Source organism: Zalophus californianus, chromosome 12 (assembly GCF_009762305.2).
Source record: "Zalophus californianus isolate mZalCal1 chromosome 12, mZalCal1.pri.v2, whole genome shotgun sequence".
In the NCBI taxonomy this organism is placed as follows: Eukaryota; Metazoa; Chordata; class Mammalia; order Carnivora; family Otariidae; genus Zalophus; species Zalophus californianus.
Genome location: NC_045606.1, coordinates 91,780,265 through 91,807,747, shown reverse-complemented (window position 1 = coordinate 91,807,747; position 27,483 = coordinate 91,780,265). Strand labels below are relative to the sequence as shown.

The following is a 27,483-nucleotide window of genomic DNA, read 5'->3' as shown; positions in this document are numbered from 1 at the left end:
TCTCTTCCGACCAGGCACCACCAGCTGCTGGTGTGTGAGAGCCATATGTCGTCATGGCCCTGCCAGCACTGGCTGGGGTCACGGAGCTGTGGGGACCGGCCACTGGCACAGGCGGGTCCAGCAGCCTCTGGGGTCCATTCAGATGGCCGTCCAGTGGTGGAAGAGCCGCCAGTGTCCGGCCTATTCGACGACTCCTCCACCCCGTCCTGAGATTCTGATTCAGTGGGTCAGATTTTTACCAGCTTTCCTGGTGATGCTGAAGCAGATAATCCAGAAACCACATTTTGAGAAACCCTGTCTAAAAGAGTCCATGGGGTGGGGGGGAGGGGGATGTAAACAGATTTTAATCAACTTTATTGAGATAGTTTGACCAAAAGAAAATGTACCTATCTCGGGAGTACTTTGCAACAAACATAGCTGCCTTTGTCACCACTGCCAAATGAGATACAGAATATGTCCCACAGGCCCCAGAAAGTTCCCTCATGTCCCTTTGCAGCCATTCCTCCTTGACCCCCAGTCCCAGGTGAATCTGTGTTCTGTCTCTACAGGTAAGTTGAACTTGTTCTAGTATTTCATAGAAAAAAGGCATACAGTATGAACTTTTGCTTTCTAAGGCTCGCTCGCATTGCTGCACGGGTCCGTAGCTGTTTGCTCTGCAGGGGTGGACCCCACTTTCTCTCTGCTCAGGTTGGTGATCTTACAGTCGCCCCCAGGTTTTGGCTGTTATGAATATATTCTGAACATTCGCACACAAGTCTTTGGAGGTAGGTTTTCCTTTCTCTTGGTACCCAAGAGGAGGATTACTGGGTTGTATGGTCAGGATGTGTGTGTAAGAAACTGCCAGATTGTTTCCCAAAGTAGCTGAACCATCTTATAATCCCTGCACCAGCACACACTGAGTTCTCGCCATTCCCCATCTTCATCAGCCCCGATGTTGCCGGTCTTCTCCATTCTCGTGGGTGTGAAGTGCTAGCTCAGTGTGGTTTGTTTGCATTTGTTTTCATCCAGTGTCATCGACACACACGTTACATTAGTTTCAGAGCACTACAGTGATACCACGAGTCTGTAATTACATTGGCCTTTTCTGGATGCCTGATGTTGAGGTTCTTTTCATGTGCTCATTGGCCATTCCTCTGTTTTCTTTTGTGATTCTCATACTGATGGTGAGAGACCATATTTGGAAAAACGCTGCCTGAAGGATAGAGCATCTTTATTATTTTTTAAAGATTTTATTTATTTATTTGAGAGAGAGCGTGCATGAGCAGGGGGAGGGGCAGGAGAAGCAGACTCCCAGCTGAGCAGGGAGCCCGACGTGGGGTTCAATCCCAGGACCCCGGGATCATGACCTGAGCCAAAGGCAGACACCCAACCGAGCCACCCAGGCGCATTTCCCCAACAGAGCGTTTTTAAAGTGATGATTTACATGGAAAAATCTAAAGATCTCCCTCAACTTTGTGAAAATTTTCAAAATGGAGTGTTGAAAAAGATAGGATGAACTCCTATATGCCCTCTACCTAGATCTAACAAAGTAACATTTTGCCACATTTACACTGTGTGTGTGTGTGTATAAATTTGCTGAACCATTTGAAAATAAGTTGTAGACTTCAAGACTTCACCCCTATATGCTTTGGCATGCATCTCCTAAAAATAGTTGTCTTTTTCTATGTAATTGTAATTCCACCATTATTACACTTAAGCAAGTTAACATTAAGTTTGCATTCAATCCATGTTCCAATATTCCTGATTGTTCCACTAATATATTTTATTTTTTTAAAGATTTATTTATTTGACAGAAAGAACAAGTAGGCAGAGAGGCAGGCAGAGGGAGAGGGAGAAGCAGGCTCCCTGCCGAGCAGGGAGCCCGATGCGGGGCTTGATCCCAGGACCCTGGGATCATGACCTGAGCCAAAGGCAGACGCTTAACGGCTGAGCCACCCAGGCGCCCTCCACTAATGTATTTTAAACAAAGATCCAGTCAGGGTCTCAGCACTGTTATTGGTCCCTTTAATCTCTTTAAACCTAGAACTTGTTTTCTGAAACACTTGAGTGTTTGAACAGACAAGGCCAGTTGTCTTGTAGAGTGACAAATATTCTGGATTTCTCTCGTTTCCTGTAAGCTGCGGGAGTTAGACTTAGATTCACTATAAACATTTTCGACACAGGAATATGTTGTGACACTGGGTACTTCTTAATTTATCACTCGATAGATTTTTAACACTGATTTCAAGCAATTTGTACCAAAATTTTCTCAAAAAATTCAGGGGACTATATTCATGTATCCCAACCTGGATACATATGGGCTTGTCATCGGTTACTCTCAGCTTTAGAGGCAGTATCAAAGTAAAACGAGACTATGAGAAGGGTTTTAGAAAGGGTACAGTCCTATGCCTAGTGCTGTATATGATTCCACCTTCGTTTGCTGGGCCTTTTCTGCTCCCTCCTGGAGAGTTTGGGAGGCACCTGACCCACCTAACCAATCCTGCCAACCTTGTGGTTCCAGACTCCTGGCCAGTGTTGGGTTCCAGAGCCCAGGCCTAAGCCAGTCAGAGATGTCCTTGCTCTGCTCACTTTAGTTCCCAGATGGGAACACAACCCAGTCTGGGTCACTGAGATGGGAGGAAAAAGTCTGCCCAAGGCTTCTGGGAAAAGATGCCTTGCTCTTTGAGACCCAAAATGGAATGGTTTCTCTTCATCTGGATATAAGGCTTAGGTGCTAACCTACGTATGGAGTTGTCACATGGAACTCAATCACAGGGACCAGTAGAGACCACCGTTTAAGCCCATTTGAGTTACAGGCAGTCAATAGTATCCAGCTACAGAAGCACACTGATTGGGGACCTTGAGAGCTGCTCTTCCAAAGCAGTACTGGAGGAGATTCTGGTGCTGCTGCCAGCTTTTGGCTTCTCCTATGTGGGCTTGTGTTGCTGGATCCTTGACGGAGAGCCCAGTTCTGTGAGGCTGGGTGCCTTGTTCTCACAGCCTAAGCCCTGCTATGCTAGCCTTGAGTTTGGTCTGATCTCCATATGTACTTGTAGACCCAGAACATCTGACATCTGTTTTAGCTGGTGCCAGTACCCCACAAGGCCCTCCTCCCCTGAGGCCCCTGCACCCCACTGCTGGTGGGCCCTGCCTGGTTGGCTCCCCCTGCCTGGCCTCTGTCATCAAAACCCTGTTCACTTGGCCCTCTCCTGCCTTTCCTAACTTCCCTGAAGCTGGGTTTTGTTTTCAAATTAGAACAAGAAATGGAAAGGAAAACAGAGGGCAACTTTGTATTGCCTTACTCATGCTCTGGGAAATTCTAAATATCATCAATAGTCAAGGTATAATAAAATCATAATGTATACAGCTTTGTTTTTTTCAGATGGGAAAAACAGACAAGAATGTTTTTCAAAATATTTATATTTTGATAAAAGTAAATCCTAGTTTTAGGGTTATCAGAGTAAGAAAGTCAAAAAAACAAAACAAAACACAAGTCTCCTTAGAAATGGAGGGTTTTTTCCTGAAGTTTCAGCTTTGGGGGAAATGCTTGATGACAGAACAGTATGGCGTGTTATGGTGGACCAAGGTTCTGAAGATCCTCCGCTGTGCCAGACATCAACCTTGAGAGATGTGAGGATGGGCTTGGGTTGGGGGGAAGGCATTCAAGAAGGTCAGAGACAGCAGCTAATTACCAGTTGGAGGGGCACGTTTCAGTGGTTTAACAGTCTCCCACCAGCACACACCGGCTGAATATCCATCTTGGATATGTATGCATTTTTTAAATATACAATATTTACTTGGATTTTTAATGTTAAAGATCCTATAAAGAATTCTGATTGTTAAAACTGTCACCAACATTTATAAAAACGTACCATAATGAAAATGGGCCATTACTAAAACTATGATTTTACAAGGTACCACGCTGAATGACAAAGTACTACATTTGTCACACTGAATTTCAAACTACCACAGTGACAGAAGCATTGGAATTGCAGTGCACACTTGGCTCTGGCTCAATGGGCTAATGCTGAAAGCTATTATTAAATAGTTTATAAGCGCAGACTCTTAAAATGAGACTTGGAGAGAAAAACAGGAACTTGGAAATGATAAAGAAAAGTAAACCTTTTTTAGGGTTATCAGAGGAGTAAGAAAGTCTTTCTTGGAAAAAAAAAAACAGTCTACTTAGAAATGGAGGGTTTTTCCCTCAAGTTTCAGCTTTGAGGGAAATGCTTGATGACAGTAGAACAAAGGCCTCAACAAAGGAAACACTCAGCAGGATGTCCTCAGAGGACCAAAGGCTTTTGCAAATGTGACTACACGGATACTCTACTCCAGTCACCAGGTAACACAACAGCGCTGAGAACTGTGTAGGAGAAAGCTCGGGTAGGAGTGCTGAGAACATTGACGCCAGCTTTGGCCTTCCATCTTGCTCTCCCCTCTGGCGCACACGTGGCACCACTTAGGTAACTACCCCGGGACCTCCCCAGCATGCTCCTCGCTCCATAAAAGCTGGGGAGGAAGGTCTGCGTAGTGGTGGGGAGTATGGCGCACGGTCCTCTGCGCTCCCTCCTGTCCATGTCAGTAGGTTACCCTGCGTAAAACTCGGTGGCTGGCTTCGTTTTTCGGTCTACAAGTGCCTTCTGAGGCTGGAGGATATGTTAGTGACCCTCCTCCACGTTTAAACAATTGGTGTAGTCAGCAGGATACTGAAGACAGAACAAGCTTGGGTAAAGGGTCCGTGCTGGCGGAGAGCCAGGGGTCTTTGGGGAGCAGTGGGGGGGGAAGGCAGGGGGTTGGAGGAGGGGGCCGGCTGCTGGTTCAAAATGCCAAGCTGGCCCCCCCATGACCATGTGGGGAGACGTGGCCAGGTCTTTGGGGCATTTCAGACCAGTGCGTGAGTATGGGGACGCCTTAAAAACACCCGAGGAGTTGTGAGGTGTGCTACCTGAGACGGTGGGGAAGCAGAAAGGCTGGGAAGGGGTGGCAGCTCCGGTGTTAGACTGCGGGATACTGGGGGAGACAGTAGTATGTTAAGTGGGTTTAGCCAATGTAAAAAAAAACGCCTGAGTCACTGCTCAGCCAGCCGTGCGACACAGATTATATGCCTCAGGCATGGATGAGGATTGCAGGCATTTAGCTAATTTGATTGATTGGATAAATGCTAGCATTAAGATAACCCAGCCTCTACAGAAGAACTACGAGAAATTATATGTGAACTGGGAATGCAGCATGCCATTTACACCCAGCATTCAGAGGCCCAGGGAAGAATTTTCCTCTGGTGGGGAGAACTGTGTCTTCCACTCAGCCCCAGGGGCATGGTACCCGACTTCAGTGTCTGTCCTGGCCGCTAGGGTTAATCAGAGCATTTCTCCAGTAGTTTCATGGTGACTGGCTTAAGTGAAACTGAAAGAATCCCTCATAAAGGAAATAGGGAGAAAACGAAAGGACCCTGCCCACGACAAAATGGTGGAGAGGGGTGCCATCAAGGTTGCTTGTGAACAAGTGTGGCAGGTTCTAATATCCCAAGAGAAAATACAACCCAATTCAGTTTTGCTAAGCCTACGGAAGGCGTTGCCTAAGGGAAAGTAGTTTACTCCCTAGAAGGAAGGCTGAGAAAAGCCAGGTGTGTCACAAACTGCCCCTCTCCTAACCCTCTATCCCTGGAGACTAGGGTTAGGCCGGCGTTGTCCTCCAGTTCCTGCAATAGGTGTCGGCCAGAGGCCCCAGGTTGAATTAACCATTTATTGGTCTCGCACTAACAGACAATAATAAGACAATGTGGCTGAAAATACCCACTGATCTATGGAAACCCCTCGAAATTGTGGGGAGAAATAAAGGCTAGTGATGGTTATGAGGGACAAATTATTACAGTCAAATTAGTCTCTACCTACAAGATCAGCAGGATTCCTCCCCAGTGTCTTCTCGTGCATATTCCCCCATTCCTGACCGGGCTCTAATGACAACAGGTGAATTCTGGTTGTGTAGCTGAGAAGTGAAATCTAGCCTCGCGGGTCATGCAAAACGGGACCTATAGTATACAGCTGCTGGTTCCCTAGAGAGTACTAATGCATACCGCCAGAGAAGACGGTGCCTTATCATTACGTACATGATGTTAACCTGTGCGGACTTAGCCTCCCTCCTAAGCAGCTGCCTACTTAGTCGTAGGATGGGAGGTAAATACCAACAGGATTCAAGGGCCAGGTCAGTCAAGTTCCTGGGCATCATCTAGTTGGGTAAGACAAAAGTGATGCTGAGGTGGTCACTGATAAAAGACAAACCTTCCCAGTCTCTCAAACAACAAAGGGATGACAGACTTGTTGGTTTACTGGGTTACTGGACACCTTTTATTTCCCATCTAATGCAGTTATTAAGACCGTTAAGGGGCGGGGCGCCTGGGTGGCTCAGTTGATTAAGCGACTGCCTTCGGCTTAGGTCATGATCCTGGAGTCCCGGGATCGAGTCCCGCATCGGGCTCCCTGCTCAGCAGGCAGTCTGCCTCTCCCTCTGACCTTCTCTCCTCTCATGTACTCTCTCTCTCTCATTCTTTCTCAAATAAATAAATAAAATATTAAAAAAAAAGACCGTTAAGGGGCACCTGGCTGGCTCAGTTGGGGAGAGCATGTGACTCATGAACTCATAAAATAAAAAATAAAAGATTGTTATTCTTAAAAATAAAAAATATTAAAATCTTTATATGCCTTGGTTAAGAAGGGAAGCCAGTTGGGTTGGGTTGCTAACCAACAAGAGGCTTTTTCTTTTTTAAGATTTTATTTTTAAGCAATCTTGACACCCAACGTGGGGCTTGAATTTACAACCCCGAAATCAACAGTCACATGCTTTACTGACTGAGCCAGCCAGGCGCCCCCAAGAGGAGGCTTTCTTAAAGCAAACATGGTAGTAAAACAACTACAGGTCCTGGGGGTCTTTAATGCCAGGTGTGAGTTGTGAATTACATGGAATTTCATATCCAGAAGGGTTTGGCTGGGCCTACAGCAATGACAAAATGGGAAATCAACTAAAGTTACTTGAATAAATCCATTAAGAATCTGTTCTCCCTGTAAAAGGACACCATTGGAAACACTGGTTATATTACCAAGGCTTTGACTGGAATGTCCTATTTGAGAGAGAGCTGCAGAGGCTCAGATATGACCAGATAGCATTTAAGGAACTAAGGTTGACTTTATGGAGCCCATGAAGCCCCATGGAAATAACTGGTCTGGTACCGTGCTTACAAAGGCTCCCAGGAGTCCTACCAGGTGAGTAAGGAGGGTCACTCCCTGGCAGGCTCAAGAATTTCAGGATATTTTGGGGACCTTGAGAAAGAAGTAACCCAATTCTATGGGTATCCATAGACAAGTCTGATGGCAAGTATTTGGCCTGGCTCTTAGCCTTGAAAAGCTGTCACAGGCTCAATCTGAAATTCCTTACGAGACACTCTAGCAAAGTGGATTTCAAAGAACCTATATGGCCAATCACTATTCTTGCTGCACTTATGTAAATAATTGGGCCAAGTATGTTAAAACTGGATTTGCTTTACAAATAACTCTTAATTTGGCTACCTTTGACAGAATGATTTTAGAGAGGAAATAAAATAACACACCTTTATGGGAGAAATATTCTAGTTCTGATTATCCTTGAATGATTGTTTACCTATAAAATGAGGCTGGATCCTGAATTCCTCTGGTTTCCTTGCAGATCTGGCTAATTTCTACCGAACTGCACATGACAGGCTGGACTTTGAAAGCTCCCTGGCAAGACAGCCTTCTGAAACGAGACGACTGTTAATTGACTTAACTGACCTCATTATGAAATGCAGAATAAGATGCTAAGTCTGTACACCAGAGTTCCGAAATAATGGCTCCATAAAGGCTGGGAATTCAAGTTAGTACTATGGAATGTTTGCAGTTAGATGCAAGGCAGTTTCATTTGTCAAATCCTATGTATGCCCCTTTTCAGCAGGAAGTAGCTAGAGTGGTCGTACCCCTTATCCCTCAAAAATGAAGAATATTGAAAAGCCAGGGCTGGTATTAGCTAACGAGGACCAAACACCTACTGTGTTGTTGCTCAAGGAAGATTTGCCAGGTCTATTGTCTGTAAGACATTTGTCTTATCCCTAGGCCTGCACTGATGTTCCTTCCTCTTACATCAGGCCTTCCACGGATCCATCCATGTTGTTGCACATGATGAGATTTCATTATTTTTTATGGCTGAGTAATATTCCATTGTACCACATCTTGTTTATCCATTCATCAATCGATAGACACCTGGGCTGTTTCCATAATTTGGCCATTGTGTAGATAATGCTCCTATAAGCACTGGGTGCATGTATCCATCTGAATTACTATTCTTGTATTCTTTGGGAAAAATACCCAGTAGTGCAATTGCTGGATCTTAGGATAGTTCTATTTTTAACTTCTTGAGGAACATCAATACTGTTTTCCACAGTGCATCAGTTTGCATTCCTATCAACAGTGCAAGAGGGTTCCTTTTTCACACACCCTTGTCAATACTTGTTTCCTGGGAGCTTGGGTGACTCAGTCGTTAAGCGTCTGCCTTTGGCTCAGGTCATCATCCCGGGGTCCTGGGATCGAGCCCCGCATCGGCCTCCCTGCTCAGTGGGAAGCCTGCTTCTCCCTCTTCCGCTCCCCCTGCTTGTGTTCCCTCTCTCGCTGTCTCTCTGTCAAATAAATAAATAAAATCTTAAAAAAAAAAAATACTTGTTTCCTGGGTTGTTAACTTTAGCCATTCTGACAGGTGTGAGGGGATAGCTCCCTGTAGTTGTGACTTGCATTTCGTTGACAATGAGTGATGTTCAGCGTCTTTTCATGTGTCTGTTGGCCATCTTTGGAGAAATGCCTGTTCATGTCTTTTGCCCATTTTTAAACTGGATTATTTGTTTTGGGGCTGTTAAATAAGTTATTAAATTTGGATACTAACCCCTTATTGGATAGGTCATTTGCAAACATCTTCTCCCATTCAGTAGGTTGTCTTTTTGTTCTGTTTCCTTGGCTGTGCAGAAGCTTTCAATTTTAATGTAGTCTCAATAGTTTATTTTTGCTTTTGTTTTTCTTTGCCTCAGGAGACACACCTAGAAAAACACTGCTATAGCCAATGTCAGAGCGATGACTGCCTGTGTTCTCTTCTAGGCTTTTTATGGTTTCAGGTCTCACATTTAGGTCTTTAACCCATTTTGAGTTTTTGTGTAAGATGTTAAGAAAGTGGTCCAGTTTCATTCTTTTGCATGTTGCTGTTCAGTTTTCCCAACTTCATTTGTTGAAGAGACAGTCTTTTTCCCCATTGGATATTCTTGCCTCCTTTGTCGAAGATTAACTGACCATATGATTGTGGGTTTATTTCTGGGCTTTCAGTTTTGTTCCATTGATCTATGTGTGTTTTTTTGTTTTTGTTTTTTTTAATTTATTTGACAGAGACACAGGGAGAGGGGGAACACCAGCAGGGGGAGTGGGAGAGGGAGAAGCAGGCTCCCCACTGAGCAGGGAGCCCGATGCGGGGCTCAATCCCAGGACCCTGGGATGATGACCTGAGCCGAAGGCAGACGCTTAACGACTGAGCCACGCAGGCGCCCCTATGTGTCTCTTTTTAATGCCAGCACCATACTCTTTTGATTACTACAGCTTTCTGATACAAAAGAAAGTCTAGGGGTGCCGGGGTGGCTCAGTCGGTTAAGCGTCTGTCCTCAACTCAGGTCATGATCCCAGGGTCCTGGGATCGAGCCCTGCATCAGGCTCTCTGCTCAACAGCGAGTCTGCTTCTCTGTCTCCCTCTGTGATCTCTCCTGCTCTCACTCTCCCTCAAATAAATAAAATCTTTAAAAACAAAACAACGAAGAGATCAAGAATTATGATGCCTCCAGCTTTTCTCATGATTGCTTTGGCTATTCTTTTGTGGTTCCATACAAATTTTAGCAGTTTGTTTTAGTTTTGTGAAAAATGCTGTTGGTATTTTGATAGGGATTGCATTAAATGTGTAGATTGCTTTGGGTAGTATAGACATTTTAACAAAATTTGTTCCAACCTGTAAGCATGGAATGTCCTTCCATTTCTTTGTGTTAGCCTCAATTTATTTCATCAGTACTTTAGAGTTTTCAGAGTACAGGTCTTTTACAAACTCTTTGGTTAGGTTGATTCCTAGGTATCTTACTATTTTTGGTGCAGTTGTAAGTGGGATTAATTCCTCTTTCTGCTTCTTTGTTGCTGTACAGAAATGCAAGAGATTTCTGTACCCTGATTTTTGTGTCCTGCAACTTTACTGAATTCACTTACCAGTCCTAGCAGTTTCTCAGTGGAGTCTCTTGGGTTTTCTGCACAGAGGATCATGTCATCTGCAAACAGAGTCTGACTTCTTCCTTACCGACGCAGATGCCTTTGATTTCTTTTTGTTATCTGACTGCTGTGGCTAGGACGTGCAGTACTACGTTGAATAGAAGTGGTGGGAGCAGACATCCCTGTCTTGTTCCTGACCAAAGAGAAAAAGCTGTCAGTTTTTCCCTATTTAGAATGGTATTAGCTGTTGCTTTTTCATATATGGACTTCATAAACCTATTTTGTTTAGGGTTGTTAGCATGAATGGATGTTGGTACCTTGTCAAATGCTTTTTCTGCATCAATCGAAATGATCATATGCATAACCTTTTATTAATGTGGTATATTATGTTGATTGATTTGTGAATATTGAACCACCCTTACAAACCAGGGATAAATCCCACTTGGTGGTCACTTTTAAAAATACATTGTTGGATTTGGTTTGCTAGTATTGAGGACTTTTGTATGTATGTTCACTAAGAATATTAGCCTATAGTAGTTTTTTTTTTGTTTTTTTTTTTTTTTTAGCGGTCTCTTTATCTGGTTTTGCTATCAGGGTAATGCTGGCCTCATAGAATGAACGTGTAAGATATTCCTTTTCTATTTTTATAAATAGTTTGGTAAGAATAGGTATTAACTCTTCTTTAAAATGTTTGGTAGAATTTGCCTGTGAAGCCATCTGGCCCTGGCATTTTGTCTGTTGGGAGTTGATCACTGATTCAGTTTCTTTGCTGGTAATTAATCTGTTCAAGTTTTCTATTTTTTCCTGTTTCCCATTTAGGTAGTTGATGTTTCTAGAAATTTATCCATTTCTTCTAGGTTTTCCAGTTTGTTGGCATATAGTTTTTCACCGTATTCTCTTATGATTATACTTCTGTGGTGTTGGTTATTTCTCCTTTCATGACTTTATTTGGGTCCTTTTTCTTTTTAAGTCTGGCTCAAGGTTTATTACTTTTCTTGTTCTTCTCAAAGAACCAAGTCCTGGTTTCACTAATCTGTTCTGCTGGGGTTTTTTTAGTTTCCGTATCATTTATTTCTGCTCTCATCTTATTTCCTTCCTTCTGCTGTTTTTTGGTTTTGCTTGTTCTTTTTCCTAGTTCCTTTAGGTGTAAGGTTAGGTTGAGATTTTCCTTGCTTCTTGAGGTAGGCCTGTATTGCTATATACTTCCCTCTTAGGACCAGTTTGCTGCATCCCAAAGGTTTTGGACGCAGTTTTCATTTTCATTGGTTTCCACACACTCTTTTATTTCCTGGTTGACCCATTCATTGTCCCTCCCCCCCCCATTGTTTAGTAGCATGCTAGGTTACCTTCATATTTGTGGTCTTTCCAGAATTTTTCTTGTGGTTGACTTCCAGTTTCATGTCAGAAAATGTGCATGGGGGAGGACTTTGCTTTTCTTGAATTTGTTGAGGCTTGTTTTGTGGGCTAATGGGTGATCTAAAGAATGTTGCATGTACACTTGAACGCAGTGTGTATTGTTTTAGGATGGAACATTCTGCACATATCTTTTAAGTCTATCTGGTCCAGTGTGTCATTCAAAGCCAATGTTTTTTGATTTTCCGTTCAGATGATCTGTCTATTGATAACTGAGCTGTTAAAGTCCCCTACTAACTTGATATTGTTATTCATTAGTTCCTTTATGTATTTGGGTGCTCTCATGTTGGGTCCATAAATATCTCCAATTGTTATATGTTCTTGTTGGATTGTCCCCTCTATTATATAGTGGTCTTCTGTCTCTTGTTACAGTCTTTGCGGTAAAGTCCAATTTGTCTGATATACTGCTACTCCAGCTTTCTTTTGACATCCTCTTGATGTTTCTCCATCCCCTCACTCTGAATCTGCAAGTGTCCTTAGGTCTAAAAGACTCTCTTGGGGCACGTGGCTGGCTCAATTGGTGGAACATGAAACTCTTGATCTAGGGGTTGTGAGTTCAAGCCCAATGTTGGATGTAGAGATTACTTCAAAGAAAAATTTTAATTTTTTTTAAAATATTTTATTTCTTTGACAGAGATAGTGAGAGCAGGAGCACAAGCAGGGGGAGTGGGAGAGGGAGAAGCAGGCTTCCCGCTGAGCAGGGAGCCCGACGCGGGGCTCAATCCCAGGACCCTGGGATCATGACCTGAGCCGAAGGCAGACGCTTAACTGACTGAGCCACCAGGCACCCCAAAATCTTAAATTTTTTTTAAATGAGTCTCTCGTAAGCAACATATAGATGGGTCTTATTTTGTTTTGTTGTTTTTTTATCCACTCTGTCACCCTATGGTGCATTTAGTCCATTTACATTCAAAGTAATTATTGACAAGCATTTATTGTCATTTTACTGTTTGGTGGTTTGTGGGGATTTTCTCTGATCCTTTTTTTTGCATGGTTTGCTGTTTTTTTTTTTTTAAATGTCCAAATTTTTGTTTTAACATATTACTTGTTTCATGGGTACACGTCTGTGATTCATCAATCTTACATAATCCACAGCGCTCACAAGACATCCCCTCCCCAATGTCCATCACGCAGCCACCCCATCCCCCCACCCCCCACCGCTCCATCAACCCTGTTTGTTTCCTGAGATTAAAGTCTCTTATCGGGCGCCTGGGTGGCTCAGTTGGTTAAGCAACTGCTTTCGGCTCAGGTCATGATCCTGGAGTCCCGGGATCGAGTCCCGCATCGGGCTCCCTGCTCAGCGGGGAGTCTGCTTCTCCCTCCAACCCTCCCCTCTCTCATGCTCTATCTCATTCTCTCAAATAAATAGAAATAAAATCTTAAAAAAAAAAGTCTCTTATGGTTTGTCTCCCTCTCTGGTTTCTTGTTTCATTTTTTCCTCTCTTCCCCCATGATCCTCTGTCTTGTTTCTCAAATTCCACATATCGGTGAGATCATATGATACTTGTCTTTCTCTGATTTATTTCACTCAGTGTAATACCCTCTAGTTCCATCCACATTGTTGCAAATGGTTAAGATTTCATTTTTGATGGCTGCATAATATTCCACTGTATATATACACATCTTCTTTATTCACCTGTCGATGGACATCTGGGCTCTTTCCATACTTTGACTATTGTGGACATTGCTGCTATAAACACTGGGGTGCAGCTGCCCTTTTGGATCACTACATTTGTATCTTTGGGGTAAACACCCAGTAGTGTAATTGCTGGGTCGTAGGGTACCTCTATTTTCAACTTTTTGAGGAACCTCTATACTGTTTTCCAGAGTGGCTGTACCAGCTTGCATTCCCACCAACAGTGTAGGAGGGTTCCGCTTTCTCTGCAACCTCACCAATATCTGTCATTTCCTGATTTGTTAATTTTAGCCTCTTCGGTATGAGGTGGTATCTCATTGTGGTTTTGATTTTTATTTCCCTGATGCCAAGTGATACTGAACACTTTCATGTGTCTGTTGGCCATTTGTATGTCTTTGCAGAAATGTCTGTTCATGTCTTCTGCCCATTTCTTGATTGGATTATTAGTTCCTTGGGTGTTGAGTTTGGTAAGTTCTTTATAGATTTTGGATACTAACCCTTTATCTGTCATTTGGTTTGCTGGCTTTCTTGAGCGATTTGAATTTCTCTTTATTCTTTGAATATTTATACATTGATTTGTGGTTACCATTAGGTTTGCATATAACTTCTGCATATAGCAATCTGTATTAAGTTGATGGCTGCTTAAATTTGAACCTATTCTTGACTCCTATCTTCCCCACATTTTAGGTATATGTCCTATTTTGCATCTTTTGCAAGTCCCTTGAAGGATTTTTTTATTTTTATTTTTTTAAAGATTTTATTTGACAGAGACACAGCGAGAGAAGGAACACAAGCAGGGGGAGTGGGAGACAGAGAAGCAGGCTTCCCACCGAGCAGAGAGCCCAATGCGGGGCTCATTCCCAGCACCCTGGGATCATGACCTGAGCCAAAGGCAGACGCTTAACGACTGAGCCACCCAGGCGCCCCTGAAGGATTTTTTTAAATAGAAAGTCATTTTTACTGCATTTGCTTCCTACCTCCATACTGTCATTTTTTGTCTCTTCTATTTCTCCTTTAATATTTTTTGCAGGGCAGGTTTAGTGGTCATGAACCTTAATTTTTGTTTGGGAGACAATGTATTTTTCTTATTTTGAATGTTAGCTTTGCTGGGTAGAGTATTGATGGCTGCAGATTTTTCCCTTTCAGCACTTTGAATAGATCATGCCAGTCCCTTCTGGCTTGGAGAGTTTCTGATGAAAAATCTGCCAATAGCCTTGTTGAGTTTTCCCTTATAAGTAATGGTCTTATTTTGTGTTAGTGCTTTTAAGGTTTTCTTATATTTTGTAAATTTAATTATGTCTTGGTGTTGGCCTGCTTATGTTGATGGGTGTTCTCTGTCTCTCCTGCATCTGGATGTCTGTTTCCTTCCCCAGCGTAGGGAAGTTTTCAGATACTGCTTCAAAGAAATTTTGTGTCCCCTTTGTCTCTCTCCTTCCGGGACTCCTATGATATGTTACTGCATTGATGGAGTCAATGAGTTCCCTAAGTCTATTCTTGTTTTGTGTAATTTTTCTTTTGTTCAACTTGATTACTTCCTATTACTTGAAGTCATTAATTCATTGCTCTGCTTCTCCCAGCCTGCTGTTCACTGCATCATGCATGCTTCTAATATCATTTATTGCACTTTTTTTTTTTTAAACTCCTATCTCTGTAGTAATGGTCTCACTGATGTCTTCCATTCCTTTCTCAAGCTCCACTTGTATCCTTAGGATCATTGCTTTAAATTCTCCTCAGACATGTTAATTCTGTTTCACTTAGATCTCTGGTCATGGCCTTATCTTGTTCTTTAATTTGGGATAAATTCACCTGCCATCTCATTTTGTTTAAGTCTCTGCCTGCTTCTGTGGGTTAGCCAATTAGGTCTCCTGCTCCTTAAAGTAATGGCCCTATGAAGAGGTCATGTAGTGCCCAGGGCCTGGTGCTTCAGGGAGTGTCTCCGTGTGTGGTGCGTGTTTTCTGCTGTATTCTGGCTCCTCTATCCTTCAGGCCATTTATCTGCAGAAGCTCTCCTTGCCTGCCATGGTCAGTGTGTGGTCCCTGGCCTGAAGGTTTTAGCTGGCAAGTTTTAGTTAGGTGGGCTTTGATCTGCCTGTGAGATGAAACTTGTCATCATCACCTTCACTGGAAATGAGGCTCTGGTCGGGAGACATGGTATGGGCAGGGGTTTGTGCTAGTCTTCTGGATGAGGGGGCTCACCACACTTGGGACTAAAGCAGGCTTGACTGAGGAGGGCAGTTCTACGGAAGCACAGGGGTGTGAGCCAGTTAGGCAGCCAGTTCCTGCAGATGGCTCTGTTTATACTGAGGCATGTGGGAAGACAAGGGCGGGCAAGGGCAGGCCAGCTTCTTTGTTCTTGTAGCAGTATCTCTGTGAATGCTGCCTTTGGTCACGCTCCCAAGAAGATAAAATAATCTCCACACACCCGCCCCCAACCCGTGGGTTCCGCCAGCACTCTTTAGATCACCGTTTCCACTCTGTCTGTCCCTAGGTTGTTTGCCTGCCTTCTTTCCAAGAGCAGTTGCGATGCCTCCAGACTGGACTCTCCAGGAGCCCAGCCTGCCAACACTTAAAACTTCTGGCTTTAAGTCCCACTGGTTGCAAGAACTCAAATTCAACTCCTCTCACTTTCCAGACCAATGGTTATGAGGAAACGTTCTCCTTTTCTGTTCCCCCATGTGTTCCCCCTCTCTCTCTACCTTCTCCATAACCAGGGCTCCCTCCTCTCTGCAGCAGCCAGGACCCATTTCTCCCCAAACTCCATCTCTATGCTTCCTACCTTTGGTTTACTTGTGGAGTTGGGTCTGCCAGTCTTGAGGTTGATTTCTGGGGTATTTAGGATGAATGGATAGCTGTGTCTGTGGGATGAGGCAAGCCTAGGGTCCTCCGCTGCCACCTTTCCTTCCATACCAGGTGGTGCCACTTTAAAGATAACCGTGACCTCACCATCATGCTCCTTGCTCCGAAAGATACGGGGATTAAAGTCCAGACAGCTGCAGAAAATATGACTTAGAAAATAGGGGTAGAAGACAGCTGTACAATGCCCTGGATCATCTTTGGTCTTAAGATCCTTCTCAATATGGAGGATATAGTACTAACCCCTCTTCCACCTTCTTACAGATGAGATTTTAGGGTTATTCTAATTCAGAGTAGCTACCTGGCTTAAGGGTGATGATTTAAAATATAGATTGTTTATCCCCAAGTCCAAATATTAGAAGTACCTAAGCAACAGAATTATTCTAAAAGGATTTTTAAAATGAGATTGTTAGAGAGCCAGACAGTTGAAGTGCTCTAACATGGGAATCCAGCCCGAGTTGATGATGTCCTTCACTGACTACTGCTGACCTGTTGAGTCATGGAGCCAGTACTGCCCTACAAATTAGAACTGCCTTAACAGCTAATAAGCATGTATACAATTAGGCAGAGAGATAGTAAACTTAATGCTAAAACATTTAACAATGTTTTGGAGTTTGGTCACAGTCGTTTTGTATCTACCAGCTTAACCTGTTTGATCTTACTCCACACTCCAAGGTACTAAATCCAAAGGACATAAAAAAAAATTTTTTTTTCTCAGAAACCAAGAGTAAAAGAAAATGGGCCACTAGGGAGATGGGTCTCAGACTGAGTTATGCATAAACTGGGATGTGTGCAACCAAATATGGCAGGAAACCTTCAGTTAATGACACACAGCTTGGTAAACTTGGTGAATGTCCCTTTTAGATGTAAATTTGTGACTTAGAATTTCTCTTTCTGTGGCCCATGTACCTCACATTAAATTTGCCAAATTAATATTTACCAAAGACAATTGTTAGAAGGTGACTGTACAGACCCTAACTTGGCTCAAGTATTTTTGTTCCTAGATTTCCTAGAATCACAAGGGATACCTCCCCAACTACTGTTTAAAATCACTAGTAGGTACATAGCTCTTCAGTGGAGAAACTGTTATTCTCATTACGTTGAGTATACGATGTTTTTATTTTAGTTTGCTGAACGAAAAAAACAAAAACCCAATTTCTTTTCCAGGTCTGGTCCTTCTCCATAGCAACTGTTACAAACAGCCCTAAAGTAGCTGGAATACACTCAGCACAGGGCCCAGGTGGAGCAACAGTTCATCTTGGCAAGTATATATTTATTTCCTTTGGTGCCTTGCACAGTAAGGCACTAATAAAAGATATAACAGAATAGAAGAAATGGCCCACAGCAAATAGTTCTAGTGACAATTTACTAGACAAGTTACAGTTTAATGATGGTGGTGGTGATTGTTTCATTTTATTAATTTTTACAATAAGGTTGTAGCCTTTATACTCCACACACACACACAAAATAAAACAAGTGCTTATGAAAGAGTCCCTGCCCCCACCCCCCTTCCAAAACATCCTGAACATAGCAATTCAATAGAACAGAAAAATCAAGACGTTTGATTTCAAAATTTCAATAAAAAAAGCAAAGTATGTAATGCAACAGCTGTTCAACTTCCAACTCTAAATAGGCACCATAAAACAAAACAAAAACTCTCAGTATTTAACACACTTTCCAGTATAAATGCTCTGTAATCAGCTAGTAATAAATGGGAACAGAACCTTAGAACAGAAGTTATATTGCTTCCCTGCTCCCCCTTTCTCTTATAATTAGAGGGTGGAGGTATTAGGGGATACAAAAGTCAGAGGAAGAAGAATTAAAAAGAAAAGTTCTGAAAGCTGTTGTTTGTGGACTAGAAAGGAAGACAGCATTTTACAAATGTTCAAAAAATCCCAAGGCAAGCAACACAATTCGTTCACTATCACTCCTACTAGAAAGAATAGATATCGGCATCTTATTATATAAAACTGTACTTTCAGAATCGCATTACAGGTTCACCAGAAACTATGGATGTAGTTTTAGGCTTCATCAGGGAAACAAATTCAGTTCAGATCAAGTTAGATACTGTGCATCTAGCCTATCTGGATCGGAGTCTGGAACTGCTCACTGTTACCCCCAACAGCTGTAAACTAAACAATAGTATGTAACTCCATAGGAAGCTTAAGGATTGAGGATATGTACACAGCTAATTATATCTCCCCTGCTTCGCGCTCTTCAGAGCTCCTCCTGTCTTCTGATCTGCCATTAGCGCTCTCATAGGACCGCTTCTTATCTTTTCGATCTCTGTCACGAGGTGATCTGTCTCTTGAATTCCTGTCTCTGTCACGTGATGCTAAGTCTTGGTCTCTGAATCTCTCTTTTGAGGATCTGAAAAATATTAATTTGAGGAGCAAAATGTGTTGGGAAACCCAATATCCAAATGAAAGAATCGGATAAATATTAAGGTACTGATAGCTGAAGTTATACAGAATACATCCAAGAAAGACAGAGGAGCCAGTTTTCTGACCAAAAAGAGCACTACCCAATCTGACAAGGGAGATGAGTGAAAACAAATTAAGGGCCAGAAACCATAAGCTACAATAATGACTTAGTGGAGGATGTTATTATCTCAGAGATAATCATAAAGGTTTTCTAATTCATGGCAAATGTGTTTAATATAAAAATACAATACCTTAAAAAAGTGGAAGTGTTAACAGTACAGGTGCCAAACTGGGTGGAAATTAAGGACTTAGAATGGGAGTCAGCAAACTTTTTTTCTTTGCTGTCTGGCCAGAGTGTAAATATTTAAGGGGGTATTCTTCTTCCTTTTCTTTTTTATCAACCCTTTAACAATGTAAAAACCACCCATAGCTCAGGAGCTATTCAAAGAACAGGCTATGGGGCCAGATTTGGCCTGCAGGCAACAGTTTGCCAAAACTTGATTTAGATAAGAGAATTAGTCAATGAAATGGCTTTAAATAACCATTTATTATTTTTGAAATCTTCTTTACTCTTCCTGAGTGAGCTCATTCAACCAAGAGAAAAAAATAAGAATGGAAGACACAGAAAGATGATCACCCTATATTTTGATCAACCATAACGGTTTCTTGATACCATCTCTCCATTCCCATACCCAATTTCAATAAGAAAGGTAAGTGATAACCTGCTAGCAGAGATTCAATCAGAAGGAAAATCAAAGGATATTATGGGATCAGAATATAAAATCTCTACTTTCAACATCTAGAATGAATCAGTAATATATATTACATTTACTTGGTACTTTACAAGTGACCTGGTACTTTATATATAATCTTACCACTTAACCAGGCCTCAGATCGTAATTCTGAGCATGGGTCAAGTAATACTTTGAACTTCTAAGGCAGGAAAAAAAAATACTATACTCAGTTTTAGAAATAAGGGGGATTCAACCGAAAAGGTTCAAAAATTAATGTCAACTTTGAGCATGTTCTACCTTAAGGTTTTAATAAGCATGATTTTAGAAAGATGTTAAAAAAAAAATCACAGTGCATGTCTGGTTACACTAATCCTCTCCACAATCTTTTTAAGAATAGAATATGGAGAGAAATGATGCCTAAGAATTAAGGACACAGTTGCAGGTAAGTCTCAGAGGTCAGTAACTAACCGGAAAATAACCATGAGATGAGCCTCAACTACGATTTTGTGAGGGATTACAACGTCTCATCCATAAGCAGTTTACTTACACTATGTCATTCAAACTACCACTAATCCTAATAACATAGGTACTTCGAAGATGGGAGGAAGACAGAATAATGAGATTACTTGGCCAAGGCCACTGAACCCAAGTAGTCTGACTCTCAAGACTGCACTAGGTGTTTGAACAGACCAGGAAGTAGAAAAATGCAGGTAAGTCCTCATTTATTAAGATAACTGTTGCCAGGGAAATGTCACCAACAGAATCATGTCATATACCAGTATTTCACAGTTAGGGAAAAAGCAAATCGTAAGACTTGTAACTAGGACCTTTACTTTGAAATTTAAACTCAAATATATAGCAATTGGCTGCTTAGTTTTGGTAAAAACACAGAAGGCTGCTTTGAAAGAGTAAGTTGTCGAGATTAGAAGTGCTCTTGAGAAAAGCAAAAAAACTTTTAATAGTTTTACAAAAATAAACCTGTTTATAAACATGCTGAAAATAGTAAGGGTGTCATGTAGGATAGTAGAAATATGTCCTATACAACTTCATAAATGCAGGAACCATTGGGACTACGATGCCCCTCCCTTCCATCCCGACCACCATTTAATAAAGACATTTGAGAGTTCACAGATACCAGAAAGAAACAATGATCTGGGGGCAAGTTCACAAAACAAACTCTCTAGACCTTCCATCAAGCAGTAGGGTGACTCTCAAAACATACAGCGCAGGTAAATCTCAGGGGGAATTTGTTCATTCTCTGCATTGGTCTGTGATATTTACTCCATCTCGAATATCTTTTTACTACCTGGTTTTACCTACTCTCTGAAGCCTTTTTTAATTTCTATGGTATTTCCCTCATCTAAACTCCTATATTACTCTGTACACCTTACCACTTTAAGGGCCTGTTTATTATCAAAGATGTTAGTCTTGTGCTCTAACTTGAATAAAGTTGCTCAATTACAGAATACTTCTTGGTTATTTTTTACTAGGCCTAGTATAGAAGTCTTTTTGATTAAAGTTACTTGAACTAGTTTGCTAATAAGAGTAGAACATGAATGTTCTCCTCAAAAAAAAGGATAAACACCTGAGGTGAAGGATGTTAATTAACCACTGGTGGGAACTCTTTCATAATGTGTGTGTGTGTGTGTGTGTGTGTATCAAATCACCACAAAGTACACCTCAAATATCTTAAAATTTTGTCAATTATACCTCAATAAAGCAGGGTGGGGGGGGGAGGACCTACTTGGAACAAGGCAAGAACAGAAGAAAATATTCAGTGAAAGCCTATTCACCAACTCTTCGAGTGAGTGGTTTCAGGGAAAGGCTTCTGTCCTCTTCCCCCACCCCTGCCAAAAGATTATCAGCTTTCTGGGAATTCTATCATGGGCTTTATGGAGAGTAATCGATAGAAAATTTAAGACTAGTAGGTGCTAGGCACTCAAAAAAGGTTTATTACATATATGCTTAAGAAGAGTTGTCATGAAAAAAAGCAATGGTAAGCATGGTTTCTATGTTCCGTAGAAATGACCTGGCTTAAGGACCATCTTACGACCTGAGAAGTTTTGGGAGCTTGGTGATGTAGCTTTTCTATCACATTCTAATCCTTTGTGCTGAACAGATAATTCAGGTCCTTCAACGCACCACGCCCTAGATCTGCCCTCCTTGCACCTTTCAAATTTTCATGCCAAGAAAGTCTAACCTCAAGATTCTGAATCGGCCCCACCAAGCTGTCTATAGCAATGTATACCTACAGTGCAGATAAAATAATATACCAGAATGTGTCTGCTCTGAAAAAGTGCACCAGCTCAAAGAAGTTTGGAAAACAGTAAGTCAAACAAAGCTAAACTCTTTAAATGAAAGGGCTTCTCAGAACCCCTAATCCACCAGTACATACTGTAAAAACTGAGTATTGGTACCTAAATTGCCCACAAAGTACTTTTTTTCCAAAATACACTAAGAGAAAGAGCAATAACCTCTGTAGCACATATTGGTTCCAATTTCTTACTCTGGCTCCTAAGTGTATTCTTTACCCATAGAATCAGGGGGAAAAAATGTTATACACTCACACACAAATGTGTACATGTGACCAGATGCAAGTTTCAAACCAACAGTATTCCACCTCTAAACCATAAAGGCAGTTCCGTTCCTCTTACGGACGCCTCAGTACCTCCTGCGGGATCGCTCTCTGCTCCTGTCTCTGGAGCTGTGCCCGCTGCGCTGGTGGCTGCGGCTGCGGCTGCGGCTGCTCGAGCGGGATCGGTGGCGATGGCGTTTCTCCCGAGATTTGGATCGAGTCCTCCTCTTCCGTTCCCGTGACATAGAGCGAGACCGATGTCTGCGATGCTCCCTGGACCTGGACCTACAAAAAAACATGGGCTTTAGCTTTTAGCTTTCTCGGCAATGCATTTCTCCTTTGCTAAAGCCTCTTCTTTTAAGACAAATGATACCTCAGTAACCTGACTTAATGCCAGTTCTATTTCAAGTCAGCTACATCTACACCAAAATAAAATGGTGGCATATTAAGTACATACTAGAATTTCAAAATACAAATGAAACACTAGTCTCAGAGCTCAATCAGATTTACATCAAAAAATATAAAAAGACAATCCATAACACTACTATATGCTAAGGATTGGATTGTATTCTCTAGATGATTTATGGATTTGTATTTCATTTAAACTTCTAAGATTTCTGGTATACTTTAGAAACAAAGTATGTACCTGATGGATATGGATAAAAGTGAGAAGAGGCAGGAGAAAGACTATTGTTTATGATAAGTCACTAACTCTGAATTAAAAAGGTGACAGGACCATCAAAATGTCTAAATGCCCTCTATTAAAGCAGTACTTAATTTGGGAGAAAAAACTAACATACATCAATCAGTTTAGAGAACTTTATCGGAATTGAAAAAAGTATGAGCAGAGAACAGTTTAGAGAAAAGGAAAAATGTTTTGAAGAAGCCAGAAGACAAACACTCGTGTAGCCTCCGCTGCGTCACAAAACTATCAACGTATGTGTGGGCTGAGGGTTGAAATGGCACATGCAGAGGACATAAAACATTTGAGAGAAAACAAGCAGGAAAAAAGATATGCAACTTTCTTCTAAAGGTCATTTTAAGAGTAAGGGCAACTACCTAAACTTGACTTTGACAGTTCCACAACTCTGAATTCACTAAAAAATGATTGACCTGTACAGTTTAAATGGGTGAACTTATGTAAATTATACCCCAATAAAGCTGTTAAAAACTGAGTCACTTTAAGAATGTGATGTTTTCTCATAATTTGATAAATTCACAAAAGCATATTCAGGTGATACAATTTACAAACAGCTCACTTTCAAGTGATGATTTTGTTAAATGAAGTTTAAAAGCATTCAGCTTATGTCAACATTATATTCAAAGAAAGACATATATAGTGGACCCAGCATCAACCACAGTTGAGTACTTCAACAATAAAGTATCTCTGAAAAGGAGCATAGGGAAAAGAACATAAAATTCATTCAATCCAAGTTTTATTAAATGGTATTTTGTTTAGTCACTCACTGAGCTATTACAATGAATCTGTGTCTTTCAATGCATAATTTCATTCATCTTTTAAAAAATTCTAGACAATTATTCATTTAAAAAGTATTTAGGGGCGCCTGGGTGGCTCAGTCGTTGGGCATCTGCCTTCGGCTCAGGTCATGATCCCAGGGTCCTGGGATCGAGCCCCGCATCGGGCTCCCTGCTCCGTGGGGAGTCTGCTTCTCCCTCTCCCTCTGCCCCTCTTCCCACTCGTGCTCTCTCGCTCGCTCTCCTTCTCTCAAATAAAATCCAAAAAAAAATTTTTAAAGTATTTACTGGGTGCACACTGCACTGTTCTAGGTACTAGAAAAAGACTGAGCAGCAAATAAAGCAAAGTCCGTAACACCTCATGGAGGTTATGCTCCAGAAAGAAGTCCACAAAGATATGTTAGCAGTCAACAAAGATACGTCAGCTAGTAAAGAAATGCTATATCAAGGAGGTAAAGATGGACAGAAATGAGGTGGTAATCTTTTATAAAGGATAGATAGAAAAGGCTTTTCTGGTAAAACGGCATCTAAGCAAAGATGAAATAAGGTAATCAGCTAATCAGCCATCTCAAACTAGGGTGCTTCAGGTAGGGGGAACACAGGTGTAAAGGCCCTGTGGTACAAGAAAGTTCAGAATGTTGAAGTACTAAAAGATACCTGTTCGGCTGGAATGAAGTGAGCAAGGGGAATAATTCAGGGGTCTTACCTACAAGCAGGATGACCCAGTACCTCATAATTCAAACCAGGATGCTCTCAATGATAAATTATATAAAGAGCAAGGGGAAGTTATTAATAAATATCCTGACACATGACATAAACTAGTTCCTACCCCGCTCTCAGATCAATCACTCTACTTGAAAAGCTATGGCGAGGATTTCCACTTCTCCTAAGTGAAACGGAACACCTTTGGAGAGTTTGAAAAGAGGGCTGATGTAATTTGTTTCACTTTTTAAAGAGCTCACATTCTGGCTGATGTGTGAAAAACAGACTGAGGTGGAGAAGAGAATTGGGCAAGTACAGAAATTAAGAGACCAGTCAAGAGGCTATTGTAATCATGAGGCAACTAGCTGGGAGTAGAACAGTAGAAATTAAATTTCTGGCCTCAATATCTGAGGATGTTCTATGTACACAGTTTAAGTATCTATTCAACAGAGGGACTAATTTGCATGAATCAACCGGTAAATAAGAATAGTATCACCAATTAATGTTTCTATTTTTTTTTAAAAGATTTATCTATTTGACAGAGAGACAGCGAGAGAGGGAACACAGCAGGGTGAGTGGGAGAGGGAGAAACAGGCTTCCCGCAGAGCAGGGAGCCCGATGTGGGGCTCAATCCCAGGACCCTGGGATCATGACCTGAGCCGAAGGCAGACGCTTAAGGACTGAGCCACCCAGGTACCCCAATGTTTCTATTTCTCATCCTAGACTTCAGAAACAATACAAATTGGCTGACACAACTGGACAGGTTATTCTTTTATAACAACAAATGCTCTAGTTTATAGGGAAAAGTTCTCAAGAAATAATTACTCTTTAGAGATAAGAATACCTGGAAGGTTTCAAAAAGATGTGATCTGAACAAGAAAAATGGTAGGACTTGACAATAAGAAAGGGTATTCTAGGTGGGGATGGACTCATGGAAACTGCACATGAAGTATTAAAAATGATGACATACACCATGTTTCCCCACCTTTCTCAGTTAGAAAAAAGTTTCCAGCAACTAGTAAAAACTATAAAGAGAGTCTTCAAAAAGCCCTCAAATTTTAATGCCGAAAGTCAAAATTTTAGAGTTTTGTCATCAATATACAAAGGGATAATAAACCCATATAAAGTGAAGATCAGGGTGTAAACTAATAAGCATTTTAGTTTCTCTTCAATAACCCACTATGGATCCTTCTTTCAAAAATGTATTCAAGTAGGGCTGAATACATTTGGGTGGCTCAGTTGGTTAAGTGTCTTCCTTCAGCTCAGGTCATGATCCCAGGGTCCTGGGATCAAGCCCTTCATCGGGCTCCCTGCACAGTGGTGAGTCTGCTTCTCCCTCTCCCTCTGCCCTGTGCCCCAATGCCTGCTATCTCTCTCAAATAAATAAAATCTTTAAAAAAAAATGTATTCAACTACTTAACCTACTTATATTTTCAACAGGTATAACCTCTTAGACTTGCGTTTGACATGTACCACCCAAAATGATTTTAAAAATAAATTCTGTCATGTGTTTTACCTGCGCTTCTAAAGATTTTAAAGAAATATTCTAAAATATTCTTAAGCTTTCCTTATTTTTTTCAGTAGGCTCTATTCCCAATGTGGGGCTTGAACTCACAACCCCAAGATCAGGAAGTCACATGCTCCACAAACTGAGCCAACCAGGCACCCCAGTATTTTTAGCTTTACTTTTAACACCACACTATATATAACTTTACTCTGATAAAATAAAGTTACAGTTCACGAGTACCTTCTAACCAGTTTCATCTTAAAACACAATGCCCGAACTTGAACTACAAAAGAATTAAGAGTACTAACTTAGTAATTCTCATTCATTTTCAAAAGATATTTAATCTACAAAAACTACCTCTGAAAAAAAAGAACTTCACTAATTATATATATTTTGCATATGCTTACCTTTTGGGATTCTTGCTATGTGATCGAGACCTAAAAAAAAGAGTATCTATTTTTAGAAAAAAAGAAGTGAGAAAAAGTACAATGTACTGTTAAAATTACACTCTTCCTGATTGCTAATCTTTTTATTAATTCTATAAATATAAGGCACATATGAATGCACACAAATTTTTCCAAAATACACCATAAACTATACAGACTTTCCCACCTTGGCATATGAGATCCCCTAACTACGATACCCGGCTCTTAAAAAGAATATGCTCCTAGGAGACTATAACATGGTACATCACCACTCACTAATTCTCCAGAAATCAATTCCCAACCTGGGAAAAAGTCTTTGTTATTTATATCTCTGTAATTTCTTCTTTCCCTCTGGGAACAGAGAAAATTTTCTATAATCTGAGATGTATTCACTTTTTTTTTTTTGGAGATGTATTCACTTTCAAACTGCAACCTCAGAGTATAATCCCTAGAACACCCAATTCAATCTTACAACATCTCTTTCTTAAAAAGACACGATTCCCTAGCACACAATTAACACTCAACAGTAATGGCTAATATTATGGGTACTAGAAAACCACAGGTGTCTTTTGTGGGGAATACATAGCACAACTAAAGGATGGCTTTTAACTCAGCCTGAATTACGTTTTAAAACTCTGGCTGCACCATTATCTGTCACCTGGACAGATTATAAACCTTCTCTAAGCTTTGCTTGTCATTTGCGAAAGAAGGACAGTAATAGAAATTTCACAGGAGGATTATAAGGATTAGATGAACTACTGTAGGTAAATTCTTAGCACCGTGCCTGATAAATAGGCACTTAGTAAGTGGCAGTGATTTTTATCATTATCCTTTTCAATACCATAGTTGGAATCCCATCTTGCTTAACTCTGTACTTGCTTATGATTTATTTTTCATTCTTGGTTATAGTATTTCCTCAAGTTTACAGATTTAAAAAAAATTTTAAACACCTTTCTGAAATAGCATTACATTTTATAATCAATGTTAAAAGAAATTGGTCAGCTGGCAACAAAGGAGTAAGATGTGATATACTTTGTCATCTATAGACGTGAAAATGTAGTCATGGCAAAGAATTTTTCTTTCTCATTCAACTATCATTTCACAGTTGAATCATATAAATCAGTGGCACTACTTACAGAATTTTAACAAACTGAGATTTCTAATGCCACTTATATGGTCTTATATCAAAATGCTGAGCACTATTCCCATAGAAACTCAGTGTACACAAAAGAGAATAGTGATAAAGCTACGAGATAAAAAATTATGGTAAATGAAGAACATATTTATCAATGGATGTATGACAGCATTTCCCCTAAAAAAGGCAAAATATCCACATGTACTTATGTTTCCTTTTTCATTACAGTGCAAAAATATTACCTGCTACAAGCCATGTAACACAAAGTTAGTTTAAACATCTTAAAATAAACAAATATAACATGCTCAAAGCTTGGGGAAAGCCAGCGTGATCAAGTCATAT

The 27,483-nt window shown here is 41.0% G+C and overlaps 2 protein-coding genes across 8 annotated transcripts in view; one reads left to right on the top strand and one right to left on the bottom strand.

Moving 5' to 3' along the window:
• KLRG2 (killer cell lectin like receptor G2) overlaps window positions 1–17,958 on the top strand; it is a 34,598-nt gene extending 16,640 nt beyond the window's left edge. Inside the window, exon 4 of one of the 2 annotated variants that reach the window (XM_027574604.2) lies at window positions 17,332–17,958. In XM_027574604.2, the coding sequence (XP_027430405.1) occupies window positions 17,332–17,493 (162 nt within the window). In that variant the 3' untranslated portion in view covers window positions 17,494–17,958. The remainder of the gene's footprint in view (window positions 1–17,331) is intronic. The other variant, XM_027574603.1, reaches the window with a different exon arrangement.
• The window catches only part of LOC113911740 (putative RNA-binding protein Luc7-like 2), a 58,402-nt gene continuing 48,337 nt past the window's right edge, over window positions 17,419–27,483 (bottom strand). For all 6 annotated transcript variants that reach the window (XM_027574605.2, XM_027574609.2, XM_027574608.2 and 3 more), the window contains 3 exons: window positions 25,989–26,018; window positions 21,990–22,181; window positions 17,419–18,534 (listed from right to left, as the gene is read on the bottom strand). In XM_027574605.2, coding sequence (XP_027430406.1) covers window positions 18,357–18,534; window positions 21,990–22,181; window positions 25,989–26,018 — 400 coding nt within the window. In that variant the 3' untranslated portion in view covers window positions 17,419–18,356. The remainder of the gene's footprint in view (window positions 18,535–21,989; window positions 22,182–25,988; window positions 26,019–27,483) is intronic.